Source organism: Pipistrellus kuhlii, unplaced genomic scaffold (assembly GCF_014108245.1).
Source record: "Pipistrellus kuhlii isolate mPipKuh1 unplaced genomic scaffold, mPipKuh1.p scaffold_m20_p_6, whole genome shotgun sequence".
Classification (NCBI taxonomy): domain Eukaryota; kingdom Metazoa; phylum Chordata; class Mammalia; order Chiroptera; family Vespertilionidae; genus Pipistrellus; species Pipistrellus kuhlii.
The window spans coordinates 7,333,925-7,358,151 of NW_023425562.1; the positions used below are offsets into that span (position 1 = coordinate 7,333,925).

Genomic DNA, 24,227 nt, shown 5'->3' on the forward strand with positions numbered 1-24,227 from the left:
AAGATAATGCACCCTATGTAGCTATCCCCATATTCCTGATAATGAACTCATGGCCATTCTTGTTTCTTTAAAAAAAAAATTTTTTTTTATTGATCTCAGAGAGGGAGAGAGACATAGAAATGTAAATGATGAGAGAGAATCATAGATTGGCTGCCCTCTGCACACTCCCTACTGGAGATCGAGCCTGCAGTGTGCCCTGACCATGACCTCTTGGTTCATAGGTTGGAGCTCAACCCCTGAGCCACACCGGTCAGTCAAGCAATTCTTATTTCATACATGCCCCCTCCAACTCCCTTGTATCCCACTTGATTATTTTGGAGTAAATCCCAGACACTTTTGAATGTATCTCTATACGTATTCTCATTCATTCATTCATTCATTCTCTTCCCCTCCCCCTCTCTCTCTTCGCTCCATAGCACATTACTTCTACAAATAAAAACCCATCAATAATTCTTTCATATACTCAAATATCCAAACTGTGCTCAAATTTCCCTGGTTTTTTCAGAAGTTTTTTTTTTTTTTAACAGTGACTTATTAGAATCAGGTCCAAAGAAGATCTATACTTTGTGTTGTTTGAAATGTCTTATAATTTATAGCCCTCCCCTTCTTTTTATTCCTCTTGCAATTTATTTGCTAGGGAAGAAAAAAACGTTGTTTAATTTATAGCTTCCCCTGCCTCTTTCTTTCCTCTTGGCGATTTATTTGATGGAGGGAAGGAGAAAAGAAGGTTGTTAGTCCAGGAGAACTTTCTGCATTCTGGATTTTGCTGATTTGCATCCTCATGGCATTGTCTGTCATGCTGGTGACAGATTTCACTCATTTGCTCCATTCAGGTCCCCTTCCAGCCTTCTCCACTCTGGTCTCTGCCCCCAGGAGACTGACCTGGGGGGACAATATCAGCCAGGCTCTCTGGCTTTCGTTGGGCTTGGCCAATAGGGAGCTCTGGTAGGAATGGGAGGGAGGGAGGGAGAATGAGGTCACACTGTATCTCCCTGGCTTCCTCCCTGCTTTGTCTGTGCTTCATGACTGAAGGGGACAATTTCTCTCAAGACAGCTGCTCTACCCAACTTTCTCCCCTTCCAGGTTCTGGTAATCTCTCCCTCCTACTGGAAAAGGCTTCTCTGCTGCTCATCCCAGGACCCTGCACTACTCACCACACTCTGCCTTCCCTTGGTAAATATCCCCTCTTCTAATGGTGCTCATCTGAGTCCACCCTCTGCTTCCTGATAGAACCCTAACATACAATGTTTTTTTGTCCTAGCAGTTCCAGTGAACTGGCAGTTAAATCTGAGGGCTTGATCAGATTCAGGTTAAATTATTTTGTAACAATACTTCATGGATGGCCCCGCTGGCATGGCTCAGTGATTGAGTGTTGTCCTATGAACCAGGAGGTTGGGGTTTGATTCCTGGTCAGGACACATGCCCGGGTTTTGGGTTCAATCCCTAGTGTGGGGCATGCAGAAGGCAATCAATTAATGATTATCTCTTATCATTGATGTTTCTCTCTCCTCCCTTCCTCTCTGAAATCAAGTATACATATGCATTCCTTTACGTAAGTGTAAAAAAATATTTTATGGATGATGTTCAATATGTCATATTGTTATCACACCAGAAGGAACATGCTATCCGTTCATTATAATGATCCCATCAACTCTTCACCAAATGGTGTTTAGATGTTGTGGAAGATCCTTGTCCCTTGCTGTTATCAGGAGTTTGATAATGGTGGAATCCTATCGTTTCTCTTCATGGATTAGCTGGAAATCCCCTACAAAGAAAACTTCCCTTATCATTTATTTGGTTACCCTGGGGCACAGTTGGTTCAGGAAAGGCAGGATCAATGCCTGCTTCTTCCTCTTTATCAGTTTTCAAAAGTATGGCCTGGTTTCTCCAGAGGTAACCGATGATGAAGTCATGGATTTTAAGAGTTGATATTTTATCGGTTCATTTTTATTCTTTCTGACGCTAAATTGTCCCATTCCCTGGCCACTACAAGTTGGCTCCTGAGATGCAGTCCCAAGAGTCTTCATGAGTCTTTCATACTTCCCTTGCTTTCTAAGGCAACAAGATATTCCAGGCTCATCTTCTATGTCTCCTGCCTCAGAACTGGAATCAGTTATTTCTCCAAGGAGCCCTGGTTCCTTTTGATAAGAAAGGAACTTGAGAAGCCACAGTAGGCATGTTTCTGGGATACAGAGTTGTCTGTTATTTTTAGATTGTATTTCAGCTAAGAAAATAATACTTTCAGAGAGAAGATACATCATGTGCTCATACTGATTTTGTTATTTAGCCTGGCCCGTGTTGCTGAGTGGTTGAGTGTCAAACTATGAACCAGAAAGTCATGGTTTGATTCCCTGTCAGGGTACATACGCAGGTTTCAGACTCGATCTCCAGTGTAGAGTGTACAGGAGACAGCTCACCAATGATTCTCTCTCATCACTGAGGTTTCTATCTCTCTTTCTCTGAAATTAAAAAAAAAAAAAAAATCTTTAAAAAAATAAAAATAAAGAACTAAGGAAAGAATGTTCATGTGTCCAAACCACCAGACATCTGGAAGATTACCATCTCAGACCAATCCAGAGATTCAGAGATTCAGAATGCAATACGAATTCTTTTCAAAGATGTAATTTTTACTACAAGAACTCTCAACCTTTCTCCTCTTCCGCGCGCGCTCGCGCTCGCTCTCTCTCTCTCTCTCTCTCTCCTTCTAACACTCTGAGTGCTTACCTGATAGTATTTCCAATTTGTAAACCCTAAGACCCTTGAATAAAACTTTGTCATTTTCAATTTTGGCAAAGCCTCCTGATTCATTTACATTCAGTTGACACCATTAACCCAACTCCCATGCAGTCTCCAGATGGTTGCCCAGGCTAGTTAAGGGCTGGCAGGATAAGCTATGCCCACTCCCAGCCAGGTGTTTTATCAAAATGTCATGCAGAACAAGTGTGACAGGAAAGTGCCGAGAAGCTGAAATCAGCTCCTCATTCTTGTCCAGGTTAAGGAATGACTGCCAAGAGAATCCCACTTCATTTCTTCTGGAACATTTCCAAGAGACCGTCTAGCTAGGCCCAGGCCAGGAGAAGCCATCCTATTAAGCATTCCTAAGAATGCTTAATTCTTTCAGCTGAGACTAGTGCCAAGGAAGTGTTCTCCTGCCCCCACTTTTCTGTGCCAGAAAGTGAATGTACAGGTAAATACAAAAGATCGCATTTTTATATTTCTCCAGAAGACGGTTGACTAATGATAACAATGTATTATGGCCCTAGCTGGTTTGGCTCAGTGGATAGAGCATCAGCTTGTGGAATGAGGGTCCTGGGTTCAATACCGATTAAGGGCACATGCCCAGGTTGCAGGCTTGATCCCCAATAGGGGGTGTGCAGGTGGCAGCCAAGCAATGATTCTCTCTTATAGATATTTCTATCTCTCCCTCTCTAAAGTAAAAAAATATATATTTATTAAACAACAACAACAAACCCACCACAATGTATTATGTATGGGGTTTATAAACTAAGTAATAGTAAAACATGTGACACCAATAACAAATTGCCAAAGTGGGAAATGAGGTTGTGGTAACATGCTTACACTGTGTTTGAAGGGTAAGAATTCATCCCAGGCAGATGGTAATAAGTTAAGGAATCATATTGTAATCTATAAGGCAACCACCGAAACACAGAGGGGGTAAAATGGAATACTGAGAAGTTACACATGGCTAAATGATTTACTTTGGCCAGCGAAGGTGAGTAGGCGTGATGTATGTCACTCCTGGGTAGACACATTTCAGAGCCAAGACTTGGCTCTTGCTGTTTGGTTTCCTTGCTTTGTGTTGAGATGGCAGGATCGCAGGATGGTGTGCAGTGATTGTGTGGAACAATGCATTCCCCACACCCACACACCACTCATTTGCTGACATTCACTGGACATGCAGCATAAGAAATAAACTTTGTGTTAAGCCTCTGAGATTCTTGGTATTTGACAATTACACTTGCATTCCTGGAATAAAACCCACTTAATCACCATGTATGCATTATTTTTTAATGTGCTGGCAGAGTCTCTTTGTAAATAATCTACTTGTGACCAAAACCAGTTTGGCTCAGTGGATAGAGTGTCGGTCTGCGGACTGGAGGGTCCCCGGGTTCGATTCTGGTCAGGGGCATGTACATTGGTTGCGGGCGCATCCCCCGTGGGGAGCATGCAGGTGGCAGCTGGTAGATGTTTCTCTCAATGTTTCTAGCTTTCTATCCCTCTCCCTTCCTCTCTGTGAAGAATCAATAAAATGTATTTTGAAAAATAATTTACTTGTTTACTTCATTAATATTTTTTTAATATATTTTTTATTGATTTTATACAGAGAGGAAGGGAGATAGTTAGAAACATCGATGAGAGTCATCGATCAGCTGCCTCTTGCACACCCCCTACTGGGGATATGCCCGCAACCAAGGTACATGCCCTTGACCGGAATCGAACCCGGGACCCTTCAGTCCCCAAGCCAACGCTCTATCCACTGAGCCAAACCGGTCCCGGCTCATTAATATTTTTAAGTTTGAAATTAATCTATGGTTTTGTGTGTGTGTGCAATCTATCAGATTTTGATAACAATGATATACTTGCTACATAAAAACAATTTAGCCCTGGCTGGTTTGGTTTAGTGGTTAGAACAAAGGCTTATAGACTGAAGGGTTTCAGGTTTGATTTCTTATCAAGGACATGCACCTCGAGTGCAGGCTCAATCTCTAGCCCCAGTCAGAGTGCAAATGGGAGGCACCCAACTGATGTGTCTCTCTCCCCCTCCACGCCTCCTTTCTCTTCACTCTCTATATAAGTGGGCAGTTAGGGGATATCCCTACCACATTTTAGCCAGAGAAGGGAGCCCTGATCCTCTAAAGAGGCCACCCTTGAGAGCTGCCCTGACTTCAATTCCCTGAGTCGACATGAACCCTAAACAGGACAAACACCTGTTTGACTAAAATGTCCCCGCTTACCTGCCCACTGAGGGACCTTCCCCTTCAGGGCAGCTTGACCTCCATGGCCGTCTTGACCATTCACCACTGCTGTTCAGGCTGTTTAAACTGCTGACTATGGGGAAAAGGCTCCAGACCAAAAAGCAATTAATCATTAATGGGCTGCCTCCTGCGAGCCCCACACTAGGGATCGAGCCCTGGAAATGTGACAGGAAAACCTCTCACATGGAGGCTGCCTTTGCCTTCTTCGCATCTATCCTTTCTTAGCAGCTCATGGCTATCACCGGCTCATCAGTCCATGGGCCCAAGCATGGACGGCCAGTGGTTCACTGGCAACATGTGGGAGATCTTGAGTCGGCCCAAGTTTTCTTCCTTCTCCACAATCACCACTGCCCGCTCCTGGTCTTCAGTTGCTAGGCCCCTAAGAGTGGAGTTTCAGGTGCTCGACCTTGGTCAACCATCGAGCAAACATGTGCAGAAGTGACCTCATCAGAGACATCAGAGCAAGAGGCTCTATGGGAATGAAATATATGGACCCTGGGACAGGACTCTAGCATCTCAGGGGCCTTCTGGGCTCAATTACTGGTGTTTGAGAGTTAAAACTCTTACCAATCTCTGTAAAGGAGCGGGGTCATGTGTCCAAAGATGAAGCTACAAGGGTGCAGGGAATGAGGTATGACAACACTGAAAAGGCTGCAGGAATAACCTTCTCTAGTCCACTTTTCTGTAGAAAGGCCAGAAAATGTTAAGTAGCCAAAACACACAGGGACAAACATTTTAAAAATATGTAGGAAAGTCTCATGTGGTGGAAAAAGTTTCCAGCAAAAGAAGTTTGAACAAAAGCTGGACCAAGACCCCATTTCTGCACATTCAGAAGTGGGCACCAAGCGGGCCCCTAATTGGCTTACGCTGTACAACTTCATTTCCCTCTTTGGGCCCTTTTCTCTCATTTGAAAGAGGAAGTAATAGGAAAAGGGAAACATTCACAGCTCCTGAGGTTTTGTGGAGAACTCTTTTACATAAATATCTTTTTACATGTATGTGGAAGTCCTCCAAATTCTGGGCATTCACACAATTTCTGAATAAATCTAGAAAAATATCTACACTAACCATATAAATTTTAACCATTTTTTAAAACAAAAAGGGATTTAAAATGCAGTAAGGATAAGGGCATTTCTGTCCTCCACAGTCTTCATTCACTACTGCAGGCAGCAGACACTACAGCTCGACCTGCTCCAACAAAGACGCCAGGTCACTGGAAGTTTATTCACGGCGAAAGCCCCCAGAGGAGGGTAAGTTCTAGAGCACATGTGTCAAACACAAGGCCCGCGGGCCAAATCCGTCCTGCCAGGCCTTGCAATGTGGCCCGCACCGCGCTGTCATCACTGCACTCCGCTGCGTTTCCATCACAATGACAGTTTATGACTGTTCAGTAAACCATTCGGCCTGCGATTTAGGCTGGATTTTAGATTTTGGCCCCTTCTCTGATTGAGTTCGACACCCCTATTCTAGAGGGTAACTCCCAGTGTCCCTCCATGTTCTCCCCAGGAGAAAGCCATCTTGCAGCCCAAGGTTCCCAGTAGACTTGAGCCAGACACATCTAGCAGTCACTGTCCTGCCACACTAGCCAGCATGGCCCAAGGTCCGAGAGGGGCCCTTCTGTCATGCCTGCTCACCAGCACTGCCTCCACTGGCCCCTGAGCCTTTGCCTGACGCCTGGGCTTCTGAGGAGCGTGAAGCCTGCTTTGGCAGGTGGATGGGGACGTAGATGTTGGAAGCAGAATGCTCCTTGAAGTACTCTCCTCCCTTCTCTTCATATTCTTTCCTGGTGATCCAGACGGCATCATCATCCAGGTGGTCCAAGGCCCAGTCACGAGCACCATACCAGGCGTCCAGCACAGGGTTAGAAGCAAGCTGAACCTGAAACACAGAGCACATTCGTCAGAAGGCCGTCTCCATCAGGACTCAAGGAGTGAATGTCCAACAGGCCCAGCCATATCCTCTTTCCATCCCCAGAAATACACAGGAGGCCCCGATGGATTCTATCTCTGCACCCTCCTAACTCAGCTGAGCCGAAATGCCCCCGACTCTCCAAGTGACACAAGCATGCAAACACTAGCAGACTTGACCTCACAGTCAGCTACCTTATGAACATAAGACCTGCCTCTCTGGTCTGAGAGACCAGTTGCTCCTCCTCCTGCTCCAGGGATGTTAACCACAAGTTGTCAAATGGAGAGGGAGGCTGAGCTGGCCGCATCCCCTCTCTGTAAGCAGAGGGGAGCAGCGGGAAGTGGAGGCTGATACGAGGCAGCTCCGGCCAATGGTGGCAAATGAGCCTCTAAAAGGAGAGCAGAGAAGATGCCGCTGTCAATGCCCAGTTTCCACTGCTTATTATCAGAGGGAGGTGAGGAGAATGACTTATTCTCCATGCAGTCTTCTGTATCCTTTGTTTTTTACTATGTGCATGCCTTCCTTTTTTAATAAACAAAACATGATTCTCATTCTGCTTTTAAAATTAAACATAAATGGAAGACCAGAAGGAAAGCCACAAAAATGTTAGCAGTGATGAGATTATAAAGTAACTAGAGGCCTGGTGCCCAAAATTCGTGCACGGGGCAACCTGCCGTCTTGGTCGCCCCATGCAGCCTGCTGTTCAGTGGTTTGGGCATCCCTCACTAACCTCCCTGCCAGCCTTGTCGCTCCACACAGCCTGTGTTCAGTGGTACAGCTGGTTGTTTTGGTGGTGACGGCAACTGGCTTTTTATATATTAGGATTTTTCTCATTTACACTTTACTTACCACTTCTGCAATCAGAAAATAAAAATAATTAATACCATTTTCAAAACAGCTAGTTAGGCTCAGTGAACAGAGCTTCTGCCTATGGGTGAAGAATCCCAGGTTCAATTCCAGCCAAGGCACATGCCAGGATTGCAGGCTCGATCCCCAGTAGGTGGCAGGAGACAGCCAATCAAACATCTCTCACTGTTGATGTTTCTCTCTCTCTCTCTCCCTCTCCTCTCTGAAATCAATAAAAATTATGTTTAAAAAAAACAACATGCACACATAAGAAATAGCTGGCAACATTATCAATCAGTACCTGAAAAGATGACTGAAAGGGTCTCATCGCCAATAGTTCCTTCTCGATTCTACCTTTTAGCCCAGGATACATCAAGTTCCCGCCAGTGAGGAAAACGTTCTGAACCAGCACCTCCTGAATGTCCTTTGGGTACCTAGGAGAGAGAGGATTCCTCTGCTTTGGCCCCGGGAACTTGAATGTCAGAAGAGAATGTACATGTGGAAATGTAAGCTCTCAGTACAAAGGCGAAAACATCTGCACACCTTTAAGAACTTCCAAGTTTCATTTGCATCTTTACAGAATGCTAAATATCTAGTCAAAACCTTACTTTGAGTGGTCAATTCACTTCTTTAGTATGATTAGAAGTTTTGTGCCTTTCTAACACGTTTTCTAACAACTAATTTTACTGAGGTTTTATTTACACACATTTTGGGTAAGTCTGGTAAATTATATACTTAGCAACTGGCATCACCACACTCTACATAAAGAACATTCCCATCACACAAGAAGTTTCACCTCCCTTTTGAGAGTCCATCTCTCTACCTCCGATTTTTTTTTTTTTTTTTAAGTAACAGTTTTATCATATACATGTTTGGCCACTTTCCCACCGTTAGACCAAGCTGACAGCCATTCAAAGCAACTGCAATAGCTTTCCCCCCTCCTGTTTATCCAACAGCAGCCACAGCACTAAAAGTCATGCTCCTTAACTTGTCCAAACTAAATTATGAAAACTCACACCGCAGGAAAATGCCTGTATAAACAGGAGGAGGGAAAGCATGCTCTTATAGAAATGCAAACTCCTAAATAAATGTCTACAAGGAGGAAAGAAAGTTCTGCACATTTCTGGGTAATTTACAATCACTAGTCTTCAATGTGAAGGTTTAAATGACAGCCAGTGCACGACATTACCACGTTACTCAAACCTAAAGGCCTGGCAAGAGATAGCGAGTACTATCTGAGCTCAGCAAGTCAATGAGAAGGAGAGTGTGAGAGAGAATTCCAACGCCTCGCCATCAAATCTACCATTCAAAGCCAAGGAAGTGGTTTTTTTGGGGGGCGGGGGAGAAAGAGAAGTTTCAGTCTTACCTGTCCAGAATGTACTGGAGGGTCTCCGCTACTCCAGCCTGCTCTTCGCCCAGGAGAGACGGCTGGAAGATAATTTCCGGAGCCCGAATTCTTTCTGTCCCAACAAACAGCTGGTGATATGCTGCCAAGTTAAACACGGGCTTTAAAAACCCAAGGTTTAGAAGACATTTTTAGACCACATGACAAACATCCTCATTGCCAGTTTCCTCAAACTGCAGTTTATTCCAATTCAGCTTCTGTCCTTTGCTCATGCCTGAGTAGCCCCTCCCCAACTCTCTTGATTTGAACGTTCAATTTCCTAATCTTTTCCCGCTACTATTTGCATAATGAAATGACCCCTGAGTAGCAGGGAGAGGGACTGTTGAGAGTGGCAGCAGAGAGACTGGAAGACCAGGTCTCCAGCACCCTGGTCCCTGAACAGCTGGGAACGCTTCCTCCCAGGTGTGTCTCAGACCAGGTCAGTCTCTCCGGCTGCTATTATGACATAGACGTAGACCCAAATGAGGATTAAGCATGACACTGGCTTACATTTGAATTAAACCACTAAAGCTAGTCTTCGGGTATAAAGTCCCCAATTACTTATCCTAATGTTTCCACCAGACACACTATTACTCACAGATTCCTGGACCTTGATGATGGAACCCCAATCGATAACTCTGACTTTGGATGTTTTAAGTATCAGAACCCTCCTTTTTAGAAAATACAACTGGGATTTTTAAAAAATATCTCTAAAGGAGCAGACTAGACTAGCCCGGTCACTTATGTCACAGCTTCAAAACATGAACATGGTCGAGGCCACAGGGGTCCGACCTGGACAGCGGCGACGGGCTTCTCCACTTCCGGCGTTTCCTCTGAGAACAAGGGCTCAGAATCACTGATGTTCTCCACGTCTTCCAGGGTCGGCTCTAGAGGCTCTAGGTCAGGGGTCTAAGAACAGAATAAACAAAACACAACAAGCCCTGTAACTTCAGCAAGCTTTAGTTCTATTAGCTCACGGTCACCGAAGGAGTGAAATCTCCCAATGGCCTAACCTATGAAAAAAGTATGAAAAAATTTCTCAAGTATTTTAAAATAGAACATGCATGAACACAAGGATTAAAAGACTGAAAAGCCAGGAATGGCTTTGCTTTGTCCCCCTCCCCCCACCACTTATATAACCTCAACTCCTACCTTCTCTCTGAAGCCTTCTGATGGGCCCCCACACACCTGAGGCACAGTGGGAGCCCTGCTGCCTGCAGGAGTCACACCACATACAGAACTCGGAGGGTGTGTGTGTGTGTGTGTGTGAATACCTGGTGTCTTACAAAGTGTCTTAGACCACGAGCAAAATTAAGTAAATCTCTTCGTAATTAGTAGATCTACATGCCAATACTGATGAGCTGGTCATGTGACCGAAAGCTCCCGGTGGGAGAATGCTTCCTGTCTGTGGAACCCAGTAGAACAGGCTTTTCTCTTCAGCAGTGAACCTGGGTGGCCTGACACGCTGGTACCGTCCCCAATGGAGGATTTAGAACATTTGACCTGGCCAAAGGCGCTAGGTGGGAGTGGGGTGGTTCTGGATGACATCTTCAGCCACCCGTGTGCTGCCACGTGAAAGGCAGGTGAGTTTCACCTCCTGGACTCAAATGGCAGAATTACAGGAAGAAATATCCTGTTGTATTCCATGGAACAATGCTCTAACAATGACAGCTGTTGCAGAAAGGACTGCCTTAAGAGATGGTGACTTGGGAGGGTTCGAGCAGACTCGACCTGCCCATATATACTACAATGTAAACTAGCATTTAAACTGCCCCTCCAGCACACGCGCGCGCACACACACAGTCATGTGGCATATGTGGCTCAGAGAGGGGTGACAATGCATTCTAAATCCTGACCAATATAGATGATCTATCATATTTAAGGGGAGAGGAGGGTAAACCCTGGAAAGGACAAGGAATATTTCTTCATCTGGGACTAGAGAACAGGATGAGAGGCACTGGCTTAGAAATAGGTAATTTAAGGAGGCGAGAACCTAAGGACCTTGCTCTTGCCAACACTGAATCTGACTCAGGAGCAGAAACACCTGCTGCCTGGCACAATCCTCACCACAGATATTCCTACGCTTTATGGGTGAGGAAACTGAGGCTCAGGAGGCTTAATAGCTTGCCCATAACCACAGTATACCAGTAAGTGGTGGAAAGTTGGCCTAAAATAGAACTTCTTAGCTCCAAATTCTGGGCTCCGCCTTAAGCTGAAATTCTATAACTCATGATGTCCCACAAAAACTTTAAAAATAAGAAACTCAAAACCCAACTAATTATCTTCCTAAGCCTGGAAGGCTTTATCTTCTAACCACTGCCTTTCAGTGTGATCACAGTGTCTCTGGAATCAATGGCTGTTCTGAACCTCAACTGCACACCGCTAACTCTGCAACCGTGGGTGTGTTTCTTCACTCCCCTAAGCCTCATTTTCCTTGTTTGTAAAATGGGGGTGGTGATAGTACTTGTTGAAAAGTAAGAATTAATCAAGGTGATAGCTGCAGAAGAGCTCGGCGCTGGTTCTGGACATGTCACATGTTCCATTATCATCAATCATTGCCACTCCTGTCACCTCTGCTTCTAACTGGCTCCAAGATCACTAGATCCTACATTTAAATGTCTCCTCCTCCACCCTCTAACCCCAAGACAAATTTCAAGTCAACTACAACACATTTTTACCCTCTTTTCCACCTTCAGCCTTGCCTCTCCTTAAACCATCTTCCTAACTGCCTCCAATTATTATCCTAAAATAAAAATCTCATCAGATGACTTCCTTGCTCAACATGCTTTGAAGGCTTTGTCTGTATGAGAGATAATATCCAGATTGATTGGTAAAGACCTTTATAGCCAGCCCCGGCCTCCTCACTTCATCTCCCACTCCACATGCCAAACAGGCCATGCTCCCTGCCCATGTGGTTCTTTCCATCTGAAATGCCCTTCCCTCCTCATGGCTGCTTCAGGAAACCAAATCAGCTTTCAGGCTCAGCTTAAATATCTCAGTCTTTTCTTAGAACTCCACCTGCACTCCCACACACGCCTACCACACCTGACAAGCTTCTTTACAGTCTACTCGGTATGATTCTACAGCTCAATTTTTTTTTTTTTTTTAAAGCACCAAGAAGGGCAGGAATTATACCTTTTTATTTTTATTGATTTCAGAGAGAAAGGGAGAGGGAGAAAGATTAAAAAAAAAAAATCAATGATGAGCAAGAATCACTAATTGGCTGCCTCCTGCACACTAGGGATCGAGCCTACAACCCGGGCATGTGCCCTAACCAGGAATCAAACCATGACCTCCTGTTTCATAGGTCAACGCTCACCACTGAGCCAAGCAAGCCGCAGGAACTGTACCTTAACCACGTCTACAACCCCAGTCCCTGGCATGCCACACCTAGCTCTGAGTGGTTGGCACCTAAGATATACCCTCTCCTTTCCCTGGAATAGAGATGTTTGGGTTTCAAAAGGCTTCTTCAGCTACCACAAAAATATAATCACTCATCTTCATCTAGCTATATTCAAAAGCATGGCACCTTAAAAAATAAGATAACTTGTTAGCTTCACTAAAAATGGTAAAGAGATATTTCACTTATCCCAATTCATGTGATTCACAGAAGAACAAAGCTAATAATTTCTACACAGAAGACAGCATCCGAAAGAGAACAGAGCTCTCTAGCATGGCTGGTGTCTCTCTGTCTAGGGCTTGCCAGGGTCTTCACGTGCATTGTGTAGTGTTCAGAAATACAAATATGACTGTTCTTTCTGAAACCGAACAGAAGGACAGTTTGCCAAACCACAGCAGGAAGGATGCAGCAAGGGTGCCTGGAACAACCTGGGTGCCTGGCACAGCACAGGAACAAGCAGAGGCCAGCTCTGATGGTGGCTGGTTGGGCAAGGGAACTTTCTATGTTGGGCCCATTGTGTTTCCTAACCAAGACAGCGCTCTAAAACCATGAAAGTGAGCACCTGCAGGTTTAAATACTTCATCAGCAAGGCTAACAGAGCCTACTCCTCACAACATCCTCCTAAGAGTACTTGCACAATAAGAAGGGCAGGAAAGGACTGGTCTGTAGGTAAGAATGAATTTTAGAAAATACTGAGTTAAAAAATTTACCTGTATTAGCCGAAACCGCTTTGGCTCAATGGATAGAGCGGCAGCTTGGGAACTAAAAGGTCCTGGGTTCGATTCCGGTCAAGGGCATGTACCTTGGTTGCGGGCATATCCCCAGTGGGGGGTGTGCAAGAGGCAGCTGGTCGATGACTCTCTCTCATCAATGTTTCTAACTCTATCTCTCTCCCTTCCTCTCTGTATAAAATCAATAAAATATATTTTTAAAAATTTAGCTGTATTAATCCAATTCAGCCATTAGTGCTTGGATGGCATTTTAATATGAACTTTGGTCCGCATAAATCTATTCTCTCCATTCATACTTTTTGGAAGGCAGAACTGGCCAGCCAGAATCATGGTCAAATTTATCCCAGGAAGATTACAGTAATAAACTCTAGTCACTAACAATCATCTTTAATAAATGCCTACCGACCATTGAAGCTCTGGGGACAGATTAATCAAGATTGCTGTATACAGAGAAATCTTTTGAAGTCTGACATTTCTCAATCTTCCTAAGCCCAGAGAGATTTGAATATGTACCCCCTGATCACGGAACAAAGTAGAAACCAGCACGTATCTGCTGATTGAATGAAGGAGTGGCTGAATCATGGCATGAAACTAATGCAGAAAAGGGAACCAAAGAAAGGAAAAATTAGTTTCCCAACTGCTCAGGAATCACATCTTCAAAGTTGTTTGTTTTCCTTTTAAACCTGCCGGTGGCTCAGTGCAGCAGTCACCAACTTTTCAACCTCGGTCCGCGGACCACTGGTCGGTGACCGCTGGCTTAGAGCACATTTCTGGTGTAAGGATGCTGATGTGCTGGTGACATGTTAAGCATAATAAAAACTAAATATGGCTGAGTAAACAACAAAGACAACTTAGGATCCCAGTAAACAAGAGCTCAAACTGAAACCCAGACCTGACAGCTGGGAGAAGCAAACTAGTTGGTTCCACCAAAGCTGATCAGGGATGCTGTATGCAAGTAAGAGGGTAGGAAAGGTGCCTTCTAGCCGAGACCTCAGTGAGCCATAAGCTGAACCTAGGACACCTGACTCAGGATCTGCTCTATCAAGTGGGCATGCTCAGGATCAGGGGCTGTCCTTGTACAGTCAGCAGCCCGGCAGAGAGGTAGAGAATGAGAGGTGAAAGCAGGAACTGAGGGAGCCCCCAGCTGTGAGATGGTCCCTGAGAAAAGCTACTTTCATGCTGAGCCAAAAAGCTCTGAAGTCTCTGGTAAGCACCACATTACACACAGCATCAAACTGGATTTTCCTACAGCACTGTTTCTAAGTATAGGGTTTAGATTTAAAGAAATATTATTTTTTTAAAAATATATAGTAGGACTGGTTACTTCTGCCCCCGAAGTGTCACAAGTTCCTCTGTTTAAAACTCTATAGAGATTCAGGAACAATGAGTACTTACTTTTTTCCAGCTCTAAAGAGAGGAGAGGCGACCAGCGACCTCTGGCTATGGTGTGACCTGCCGGCAGCCCCTTCACCACACAGGGCACAGCATGTGGGTTACCCAGGGTCCTACCTCAGCCCTGCCCCTGTGGCCATATCAACACTTATTAATAGTCCACTGGCACGGAAACAAAAAGTAGAGGGGGGGAGGAGATCAAAGGCTTATTCAAGACTTAGTTTTTAGTAACTAACAAAAGGCTGATGTTTAATTTACCAAAAAACATTTTACCAAGCATGCCCATTATTGGCTGTAAAAAATGTATCCACTATGTATGAAGCATGATCCCTGTCCTCAGAAAACATCAAGATGGAAAGGAGGAAAGTGAAAGATCAACCACAATCCATAATAAAAGCGTAACATTCTAATTAGACTGGAATCCTTCCAGACGACCTTCGGACAGAGCCAGGGCTGAGGGAAGCCCGGGTCTGGGGTGCCTGCTGGTGGCCAGAAGGAAATCCAGATCCCCGGTGCCAGAGGGAAGCCAGTGTCGGCAGCCAGGGGAAGGAAGTCCTACTTCTGCACAAATTTCGTGCATCAGGCCTCTAATATACTTACTAAAGCAATGAAGAAAGCTAAAGGGAATGTATGACTAACTGCCAAAGAGCCATCACAGGAGCAGGTTCAGGTTTAAGACTGTACCACACACGTGATGTGTGAATGTCCTTCCTACTCTCCACACACACCTCCCCATCCCTGAAGAGCCAGAGTCTACAGGGTGAAATTGCTCAGGTCAGAACGTCAGTGCAGGTTAGTGCTATCATTGCTCTGCCAGTGTACCTGTGGGCATCACTCACCACACCAGCTCTCTTCCCCCAAGTCTGGTCTCAGCCCCTTTCATATCAGCCTTCTCAAGACACTCCTCCCACACTCAGGAAGGTCTGCTATCTCTAAATGACCCCCCTCCCCAAAACACTCAGTACCTCAGGCTTGCTGTCCACCACATCCACCTCGAGGGCGACTTCGGATTGGAGGATTTTCTGCTTAGCTTGCTCCACAGCCGAACTGAGCTTGTGTATGTAGGACTGCAGCTCTTCTGGGGAGTCCATGTTCAGCTCCATCAGAGCTTTGTGAAATTGATCCATCTGGCCATCCTCTAGAAGTTCCTGAAACCATCATCCTCAAAGTCATCAGTGCAATCACAGACAGGAAGGAAAGAGAACCTCAGCAGGACAGGACTCCTAGAGTGCCTCAGCCCGCCCCACCACAAACCACACCTCCCCCAAAGTTCCCCACAGCTGTCCTCCCAGCTGTCCCTAGGCTGCCACGGCATCATGGTTTCAGGCTACCTGACCAGGCAAAACTAACCTACGGTGACAGACATCAGAAACATTGTTATTGAAACCGGTTTGGCTCAGTGGGTAGAGCGTTGGCCTGTGGACTGAAAGGTCCCAGGTTCGATTCCGGTCAAGGGCATGTACCTTGGTTGCAGGCACATCCCCAGTTGGGGGTGTGCAAGAGGCAGCTGATCAATGATTCTCTCTCATTGATGTTTCTAACTCTCTATCCCTCTCTCTTCCTCTCTGTGAAAAATCAATAAAAATATATTTTTAAAAAAAAGAAAAGAAAAGTTGTCTTCTTTTGGGTGGGAGAAGTGGGAAGGTTACTAAGAGTAGGCAGGAGAAGAGACTGCTGGGGTGCTGGTAATGCTCTACTTTTGGATCTGGACGGCAGACACACAGTGTGTTTCACGTTGTGAAAATGCATGAGCTACACACTTCAGATTGGTGTACTTTGCAGCGTGTGTGCTACACTAACATTAAGAAATTAAAAAGTAAACTAAAGGGGATTATAAGGCTGACATAAATCAACAAAGCCAGAGTTCACAGTTATTTCAAAAATGCCTGCTGCTATACCATCCTCTATACTAGGGGTGTCGAACTCAATCAGAGAAGGGGCCAAAATCTAAAATCCAGCCTAAATCGCGGGCCGAATGGTTTACTGAACAGTCATAAACTGTCATTGTGATGGAAACGCAGCGGAGTGCAATGATGACAGCGCGGTGCGGGCCACATTGCAAGGCCTGGCGGGACGGATTTGGCCCGCGGGCCTTGTGTTTGACACATGTGCTCTATACTGATGATCCCAGACTCCTTCATGACCCCAAGGGCAACTCAGTCGATGCATTGTGGGTAAGGAAGAACTACAGGAGGAACATCTGCTGAGTAAGGCCGGGGCCCATCTGGGACCTGCTGTTACCTGCACGTACTGCAGCCTGTCCAGCCGCTCCTGATCGAGCTGCAGCTTCTCCTCCCGCCGCCGGGCGTTCAGCTCCTGCAGCCGCCGCAGCTGCTGCTGCCGCCTTTCCTGCTTCTCCTCGGCGGTCAGAGTGCTGCCGAGGAGTTTGCTGGAGAACGGGAGCTGCATTTTATGCACATTGTTTTCGTAATAGTCAGGGCACCGCCACTTCTGCAATTCTTCAAATAAATAAGTTTAAAAGTTAAGAAACAGCAACACTACTAGCACAGAAATTAGAAAGACAATACCAGAATTCTAGGTCTGTGTAAAATGAAGAGCACAGTCATACAATCTCTGAACTATCCAATCAATAAAATGCAGCCATAAAACTGGACACAATGCCAACAGACTTCCTCTAAAATAATTGCTAAGTAAAGGACTTCAGACTGAAATGATACCAGAAGGAAAACTGGAATACCAGGAATGAATGAAAAGCAATGGAAATGATGAAAATCTGGTTAAATGTAACAGACAAACCTCTTCTTGAGTTCAAAATGTTTGACAATTAAAAGTGAAAACCACACGCTGTCTGATGAGTTCCCAATGTTGTGGATGATTACATAAGACAGCTCCAGCACAAAGGAGGAAAGAGAAAGGACCCTCTCACATGCTAACAATTCCACATTCTACTTGAAGTGGTAAAATAGTGACTCTAAGAAGACTGTGTAAAGTATGCTCATCGTACCCTCTAGAGAGCAATCACTGAAAAAACTACAGGAAGGTATAGTAAAGCCCGACCAGCAAATTCAGTAGTTGAGCATCGACCTCTGAACCAGAAGGTATGGTTCCATTCCCAGTCAGAGTTGTGGGCTTGGTCCCAGTAGGGGACATACAGGAGGCAGCTGATCAATGATTCTTTTTCATCACTGATATTTCGATCTCTTTCTCACTCTCCCTTCCTCTCTAAAATCAATAAAAATATATTTTTAAAAAGATATAAATAAATGGAAAGACATACTGAAGATTCAACATAATAAAAAAATGTCAATTCTTTCCAATGGACTTAATATTATTTCTGCATTTATATTTAGAATGTTGTTGTCCTATATCCAATCTTATCTGTAGATTTAATGTACTTTCAAATAAAATCCTAACAGAACTTCTTTGTCAATATGGATGGACAGGTTGATCCTAACATTTATATGGAAAGGCAAGAAACTAGAATAGCCAAAACAATTTTGAAAATAACCTACATGGGTAAGTTATCCGTTAACTAAAGATTTTGTTGAAGTAATACCAAAAGGGAAAGGGGGTGCTAAAAAGTACTGAGTTAAAAAAATGAGCAAATGAGTTATCCTGGAAACAATTTAAGGAACGCTCCCCAGCCAACATCCAAAAGCTGCAAGCACCCACTGCTCCCTCACCTTCTGCATAGTCCTCGGCGATGTAGCTGTGCTCGTGCAGGATCTCCTCCATGCGGCTGAGGGTGATAGCTGCCAGGTGCCCAGGATACTTCAGCTGCAGGAGGCGCTGGAGGTAGCCAGCTGCGTGGCTTCCTCCCAGATTGATGCGTTTGCAATTTTTAGCATCTAATCTACAACCAAGAAATGAAAAACAACACTTTTTTTTTTTAAAGAATAGTTTATTGACTTTTAGGGAGGGAGAGAAACACCGTTTAGTTGCCTCCTACATATCCCCTACCAGGAATGGAGCCCGAAACACAGGCATGTGCCCTGACTGGGAATACAACCAGCAACCTTTCAGTGCAAGTGATGACATCCAACCAACTGAGCCACACCGGCCAGAGCAACAGCACTTATTCTTGACAGCATGAAAGAGAATATGGAGCACCGTTGGGGAGAAAAGATAATTTAATGTAAATGCAGGAGGAAGAACCAGACCAGCTAGGAGAACATAAAACCTTAGTTGGAAGGGACTTTCAAGTTCCCTTGGTCCAACCTCTTAACCAATGCAGACTTCCTAGTCCACACCAGACAGACATGTGCCCATCAAACTCCTGGCAAGCGTTTCAGAAGGAAACCAGTTCAATGGGAAGGACATGTACTCTGAAGTCAGACCCACCATCCATTTCTCAGACTGTGGTCCTGGAACCAAGTATCCTGGAATTAGCTGAGGAAATGTTAAATGCGCCCATTCTCAGGTCTCATTTGCTCCGGGATGGCCTGGGAATTTGCATTTTAACAAGCTTCCCAGGTAACTCCAGTATAAGCCGGACTTTTGAGACTCCCTTCCCCAAACGCTCCACTTCTATGGACACACATTAAGTAACGCCAGGTATACTGGCTTAGTGTAACTCCTTAAGACTGCCATGAACTGCAGGGAAAGAAAACCAGAGTTACTTTGTGTTTTTCATGAGAGTAACAGAGCACTAGGAAGTGCTCTATATTGATATGTCGCTGCTCTATCACACCTCACCAGCAGATGCCAGCATAGAACTGGCATATACTCAGAATATACTCCAATCTGATCATTCCTTAGCCTTCAGGTAAAATAATTTTCTCTAAATACAAGATAAAAGTAACAATATCATCATTAATTTCTGCATATTGCTTTACATAATGTAGACAACTCTGCACTGAAGTGTTTGGTAATGTCTAAGAATTGCTTTTTTTCTTCGTTAATTTTTGTAAAAATTTTAAGAGAAATTCCTACTCTAGGGCTCAATATATTCCACAGCATTTGTTTTAACTTAAATGTTCATAGTGCTTTATAATTTATAACATGCCATCATCTACATTATCTCATTTCATCCTCAGGATAACCCTGAGCAATCCATTTTTCCCGTTTTACACGTTAGGAAACTAAGTGAAGAGGCTAAGTACCTCATTCTTAGCCGGACTACAAACCAGGCATTCAACTCCAAACCTGTAACTTATTTTCTTAATATATTTTTATTGATTTCAGAGAGGAAGGGAGAGGAAAAGAGAGATAGAAACGTCAATGATGAGAATCATTGATTATCTGCCTCCTGCACACCCCCTATTGGGGATCAAGACCACACCCCAGACATATGCCCTTGACCAGAATCGAACCCGGGACCCTTCAGTCCATAGGCCCACACTGAGCCAAACAGGCGAGGACAAAGCCAGGACTCTTTTCTTGTACATCCCCTTTACTCAATGAGAAATCTCAGGAGAGCATGATGCTGGCCTAGTCTCTCATCAGACAACAAAAGCCCAGCTATAAAATGAGGACCAATTTTAGACATGACAGAAACTACCCTCACTTTTTATTCAACTCAAAAACACTTAATAAGTACCTCTATGATGTGCCAAGCACTGTATGTGAAAAAGGTCAAAACTATGGTGATTAAAGAGCTTTAAATAAAAATCATGCATGCTCTCTTAATAAGAAAGTGACTCCAGAACACAAAAATAGTCTAAATTAAGTTTATTCAAATCATCTATTCAAACATTTTTTTTGAGCCCCTAGTACCTGCAGGTACTGTGTTAGCTATCTCACCTAAATCAGAATTACAAAATTCTAGAATTGTGGATTTGGACCTCAGAGACCATCCACCTCAACTCCTTCCACAAGGGCACAAAGAATGGAAGGTGAAGTGACTGACCCACAGTCACAAAGTGAGACAGGTCAGAGCTAAGCCCGGAGGCCAGTTCGCGGTCTGGTACCTGCTCTTTCAACTCCACCTTTAAAGCAGGCACCCCATCAACGTTTCCCCGAATGCTCCTCAAAGAGGACTCACATGCTGTCGATGCCACTTACCTCCCTTCTAAGATGGGTAAAATGTGTGTGCACTGGTACCCAGATGAAATGATGAGCCCGCTGGAGATGGAGGTCTTTGGCTTGTTGTGGTAGAAGCTGAACAGGCTGTCTATTCCGTAGGCCACCTTGGGAATCCTGTAGCACTCAAAAAGGAGCTCGGACATCATCTGTCGCGAATACAGCGGGTTGCACACCGCTTCTGTCAGAACGACGGGGTGATCCACACAGCCCTACTTTGAAGCAAAAGAACAAGGAGGTGGGTGATATGAGAATACTCTTCTTAAAGCACAAAAGAAAGGAAAATGCTGAATTTGCTTTTGGTCTCCAACCAAAAACTTGATCAGAAGCAGACGTAAAACATGCCTCTCATTTCTATGGGAAGTGGTTTTGGAAAATAGGAACGCAGGGTCAATTTAAGGATATGAAGTCAAGCCCCTTCCAAATTCTCAGTGAATCATAACGGCTCTATCTTCAAAATAGCTCCAGAACCCAACCACTTCTTACCCCATCTCCCCCATTCCCTGCTGCCTCCTTCAGAGAAGTCACCATCACCTCTCACCCAGGTGATTGCAGCAGCCTCCTCCCCGGTCTCCCCATTTCTATCTGTAACCCATGCCAGTCCACTTCCCGTACAGCAGCTCCAGCGACCGCTAGGGAACGTCAGTCATGTCCCTCCTCTGCTCCACACCAAGGCTCCCCAGTTCACTGGGTAGAAGCCTGGGTGTGTAATGTGTCCCCTCCACTTACTACCGCCCCGCCCTCACGCCGGCTGCCCTGCGGTTAGGATCAGGGCATCCTTCTGCCCTGGGCCTTTCCACTGGTGGTTTCCTCCCTCTGTACCACTATCCCCTCAGATATCACGTGGCCTGCTCCCTCAATAACCTTCTTCAAGTCCCGACTCCAACATCACCTTTTTCCTCACCCCTCTCCTCTCCTTCTACCATGCCATAAAATCTACTACTTAATTCTACTTATCGTCTGTCTCTCCATACTAGAATGTCTTTCCATACTACCCTGTTTCACCGAAAATAAGACAGTGCCTTATATTAATTTTTTTCTCCCAAAGTTGCGCTAGGTCTTATTTTCGGAGAATGTCTTATTTTCGGGGAATAAGGTTTTGTGTTACATTTCACAGATGCATTCCAAACGCCTAGAAAAGTGCCTGACAGAGTAAGTGCTCGGTGCACATTAGTTAATAAGTGAACTTATTAACAAAGGAGCAATATGCCCGAAATGTATGCTCCAAGAGAAAAGGGGTACGGTTCTGTTCGTGCTGTATCCCAAGCGCCTACGGCTCACACACATTAGGCGCTTCGTAGCTGAAGGAGCGAATAAATGAATGAATGATTCAGTAACGATCAGCGCCACGGGAGTGGCTCTTCTTTCTCTGAGGGCAGAGAGAGCGGGGACAGGACCTCATCCCTCCCGCTCCATCCTACCACCTCCCTCCCCGCCCGCCCTCCGCGAGGCTCACCTGCGAGGAGACCCCCAGGTGCTGGAAGCAGTAGTCAAACAGCAGCTCCTGCAGCTCCAGGTTGACCGGCACGTTGCGGTCGAAGGGCGAGCGCAGCATCCAGCGCAGCGGCTCCAGGCTGCCCAGCGCGTTGCCCACCTGCGGGCCCGCCCCGCCCCGCGCCGCGCCCCGCCCGCGGGCGCACACGGCGCGGAACTGCAGGCGCGGCTCCGGGCCCGCGTCCGGCCCGGGGCACGCCCAGCCGGCGCGGACCTGGAACGACCCGTTGTCCAGCACCAGCGGCACCGGCAGCGGCCCTGGGGCCACCGGGCCGGCCTCCAGCACCGGGTCTGGGGTGGCGCGGGCGTCCCGGAACGGGAACACGTTCCCCACCGGCGCGGCGGCCCCGGACGCCGCCATCTTGCGCCGCGCGCGCTGGCCCCGCCCTCCGCCGCAGCGTCCGCCCCGACGGCGCGAAGCCCCGCCCCGGCGCGTCACGCAGGGCGGCTCGGGTCCTAAAGAACTTCCGGGCCTCACCTCCTCGCCGAGGCCGGCGGCCCTCTGCGCCCGGCTCGCGCCTCGCGGCCCAGGCCACCCTCGGGACCGCTGGGGCCCGACCATCCTGGCGGTTAAGTCCCGTGGTTGCATAACCTCGTCTTACTATCCGGTCTCGCCACGCCCCTTCGCTCCAGCCGGGACTCTGGGCCAATCAGTCGCGCCCCAGTGCGCAGCGCCGTCAAGCCCCGCCCCCTCCTGCCTCCGGGAGGCCCCGCCTTCTCGCCTGGCCACGCCCCATTCCCCCGGGGAACTCACCTTCTACAGCCCTTGGTTCCGCCTCCACGTGGTTACGTTGCCCTCAGCCTCTCAGTCAAGGAACTGCAAGCTCTGAGTCACTGATTGTTCAATTACATTAAAATATATATATATTTTAAATTTTTTACAGAAAGGAAGAGAAAAGATAGTCAGAAACATCAGTGAGAGAGAAACATTGATCAGCTGCCTCCTGCACACCTCCCACTGGGGATGTGCCCGCAACCAAGGTACAAAAGTCCTTAAATGTGTTTGTGTAGTTTAGACTGCCTTCTTGCACTGCTGCTGTTAGTCACGAGAAGGGCATGTCTGAAGTCTAAAAAGGATGAAAGACCCATGGATAGGACTCGAACGCAAACTGCAGCCTGGAGCCAAGTCCAGCTGCCATGCAACCTAAAGCTGAGCCATCCCCACAGACCCATGAACAAGAAAAGTTTATTCTGGCCGAAACCGGTTTGGCTCAGTGGTAGAGCATCGGTTTGTGGACTGAAAGGTCCCGGGTTCGATTCCGGTCAAGGGCATGTACCTTCTTTGCGGGCACATCCCCTGTAGGGGGTGTGCAAGAGGCAACTGGTTGATGTTTCTCTCTCATTGGCGTTTCTAGCTCTCTATCTCTCTCCCTTCCTCTCTGTAAAAAATCAATTAAAAAGTATATTTAAAAAAAAGAAAAGTTTATTCTGAAATTCTGAGGTTTCTATGCAGCATTATTGCTGCAGAAAAATGACAGATACACTAGATCAAAGTTGTCCACCTGGTACTTCCTGCCTTGATGGAAATATTCTACAACCTGCATTGTCTACTGCAGTAGCCACTAACCACATGTGGCTATTGAGCACTTGAAATGTGAGTAATGCAGGTGAGGGACTGAGTTTTTCACTTTATTTTATTTACATTTACATTTCAATAACCATATGTATCTAGTGACTATTCTGTTGCACAATGTAGCACTAGACAGAATCTGCCTGTGGAAATGACTAGAAGAAAATAGATCATAAGCTTGGGGTTACAAGGCTCTGGAACTCCAAGTGTCCTCCACACAGCCCTCAGCACAAGGTCTTTGCTCCAGCTGAGACATCCGCTGAAATGACTCAGAGAAACAGGTAAAAGTCTGGGAGGTCAGCAGCCTCTTCAAGAGTTTCACAAGGACTCAGACAGCTCTGAGATCTTGAGGCTCCGTCCCCTTACACTTGACCTCCATCCCTTAGATTCATCTGGTCTTGGGAAAACAGCTCAGTCAAGATCAAACGACACCTTGTCTGTCTTCTTTACTGCTGCATCCTGAAGCCTAGAGTAGTTGTTAGCCCTATGTGTGTGGCCTGAAGTGTGCTCAATAAATATTTAA

The 24,227-nt window shown here is 45.9% G+C and overlaps 1 protein-coding gene across 3 annotated transcripts; it reads right to left on the reverse strand.

Annotated features, from left to right (window-relative positions):
- ACTR5 (actin related protein 5) lies at nucleotides 1–22,759 on the reverse strand. Of its 3 annotated transcripts, XM_036417757.2 has the most exons (10): nucleotides 22,097–22,758; nucleotides 20,623–20,852; nucleotides 18,303–18,472; nucleotides 16,900–17,117; nucleotides 15,624–15,806; nucleotides 9,928–10,044; nucleotides 9,118–9,257; nucleotides 8,053–8,185; nucleotides 6,632–6,875; nucleotides 155–942 (listed from the first exon to the last, which is right to left on the reverse strand). In XM_036417757.2, exons 1-10 carry the CDS (start codon nucleotides 22,721–22,723, stop codon nucleotides 830–832), a joined length of 2,175 nt encoding a protein of 724 aa, XP_036273650.1. In that variant the 5' UTR covers nucleotides 22,724–22,758; the 3' UTR covers nucleotides 155–829. The 3 variants fall into 3 exon arrangements, with proteins under 3 accessions (XP_036273652.1, XP_036273650.1, XP_036273651.1); XM_036417759.2 differs by lacking the exon at nucleotides 9,928–10,044 and having other exon boundaries at nucleotides 1–942; nucleotides 22,097–22,759; XM_036417758.2 differs by lacking the exon at nucleotides 155–942 and having other exon boundaries at nucleotides 6,462–6,875; nucleotides 22,097–22,752.
- Between the last annotated feature and the right edge of the window lie 1,468 nt (nucleotides 22,760–24,227).

Bases quoted from the DNA above. Each gene is read 5' to 3' on its own strand.
- ACTR5 (XM_036417757.2), bottom strand. From the start codon at position 22,723: ATGCAACCACGGGACTTAACCGCCAGGATGGTCGGGCCCCAGCGGTCC. The intron at 20,853-22,096 runs GTGAGCCTCGCG...GCTTCAAAGTAG, and splicing joins ACCTGGGGGTCTCCTCGCAG to GGCTGTGTGGATCACCCCGT. The intron at 6,876-8,052 runs GTACTGATTGAT...TCTGTGTTTCAG, and splicing joins CCTTTCAGTCATCTTTTCAG to GTTCAGCTTGCTTCTAACCC.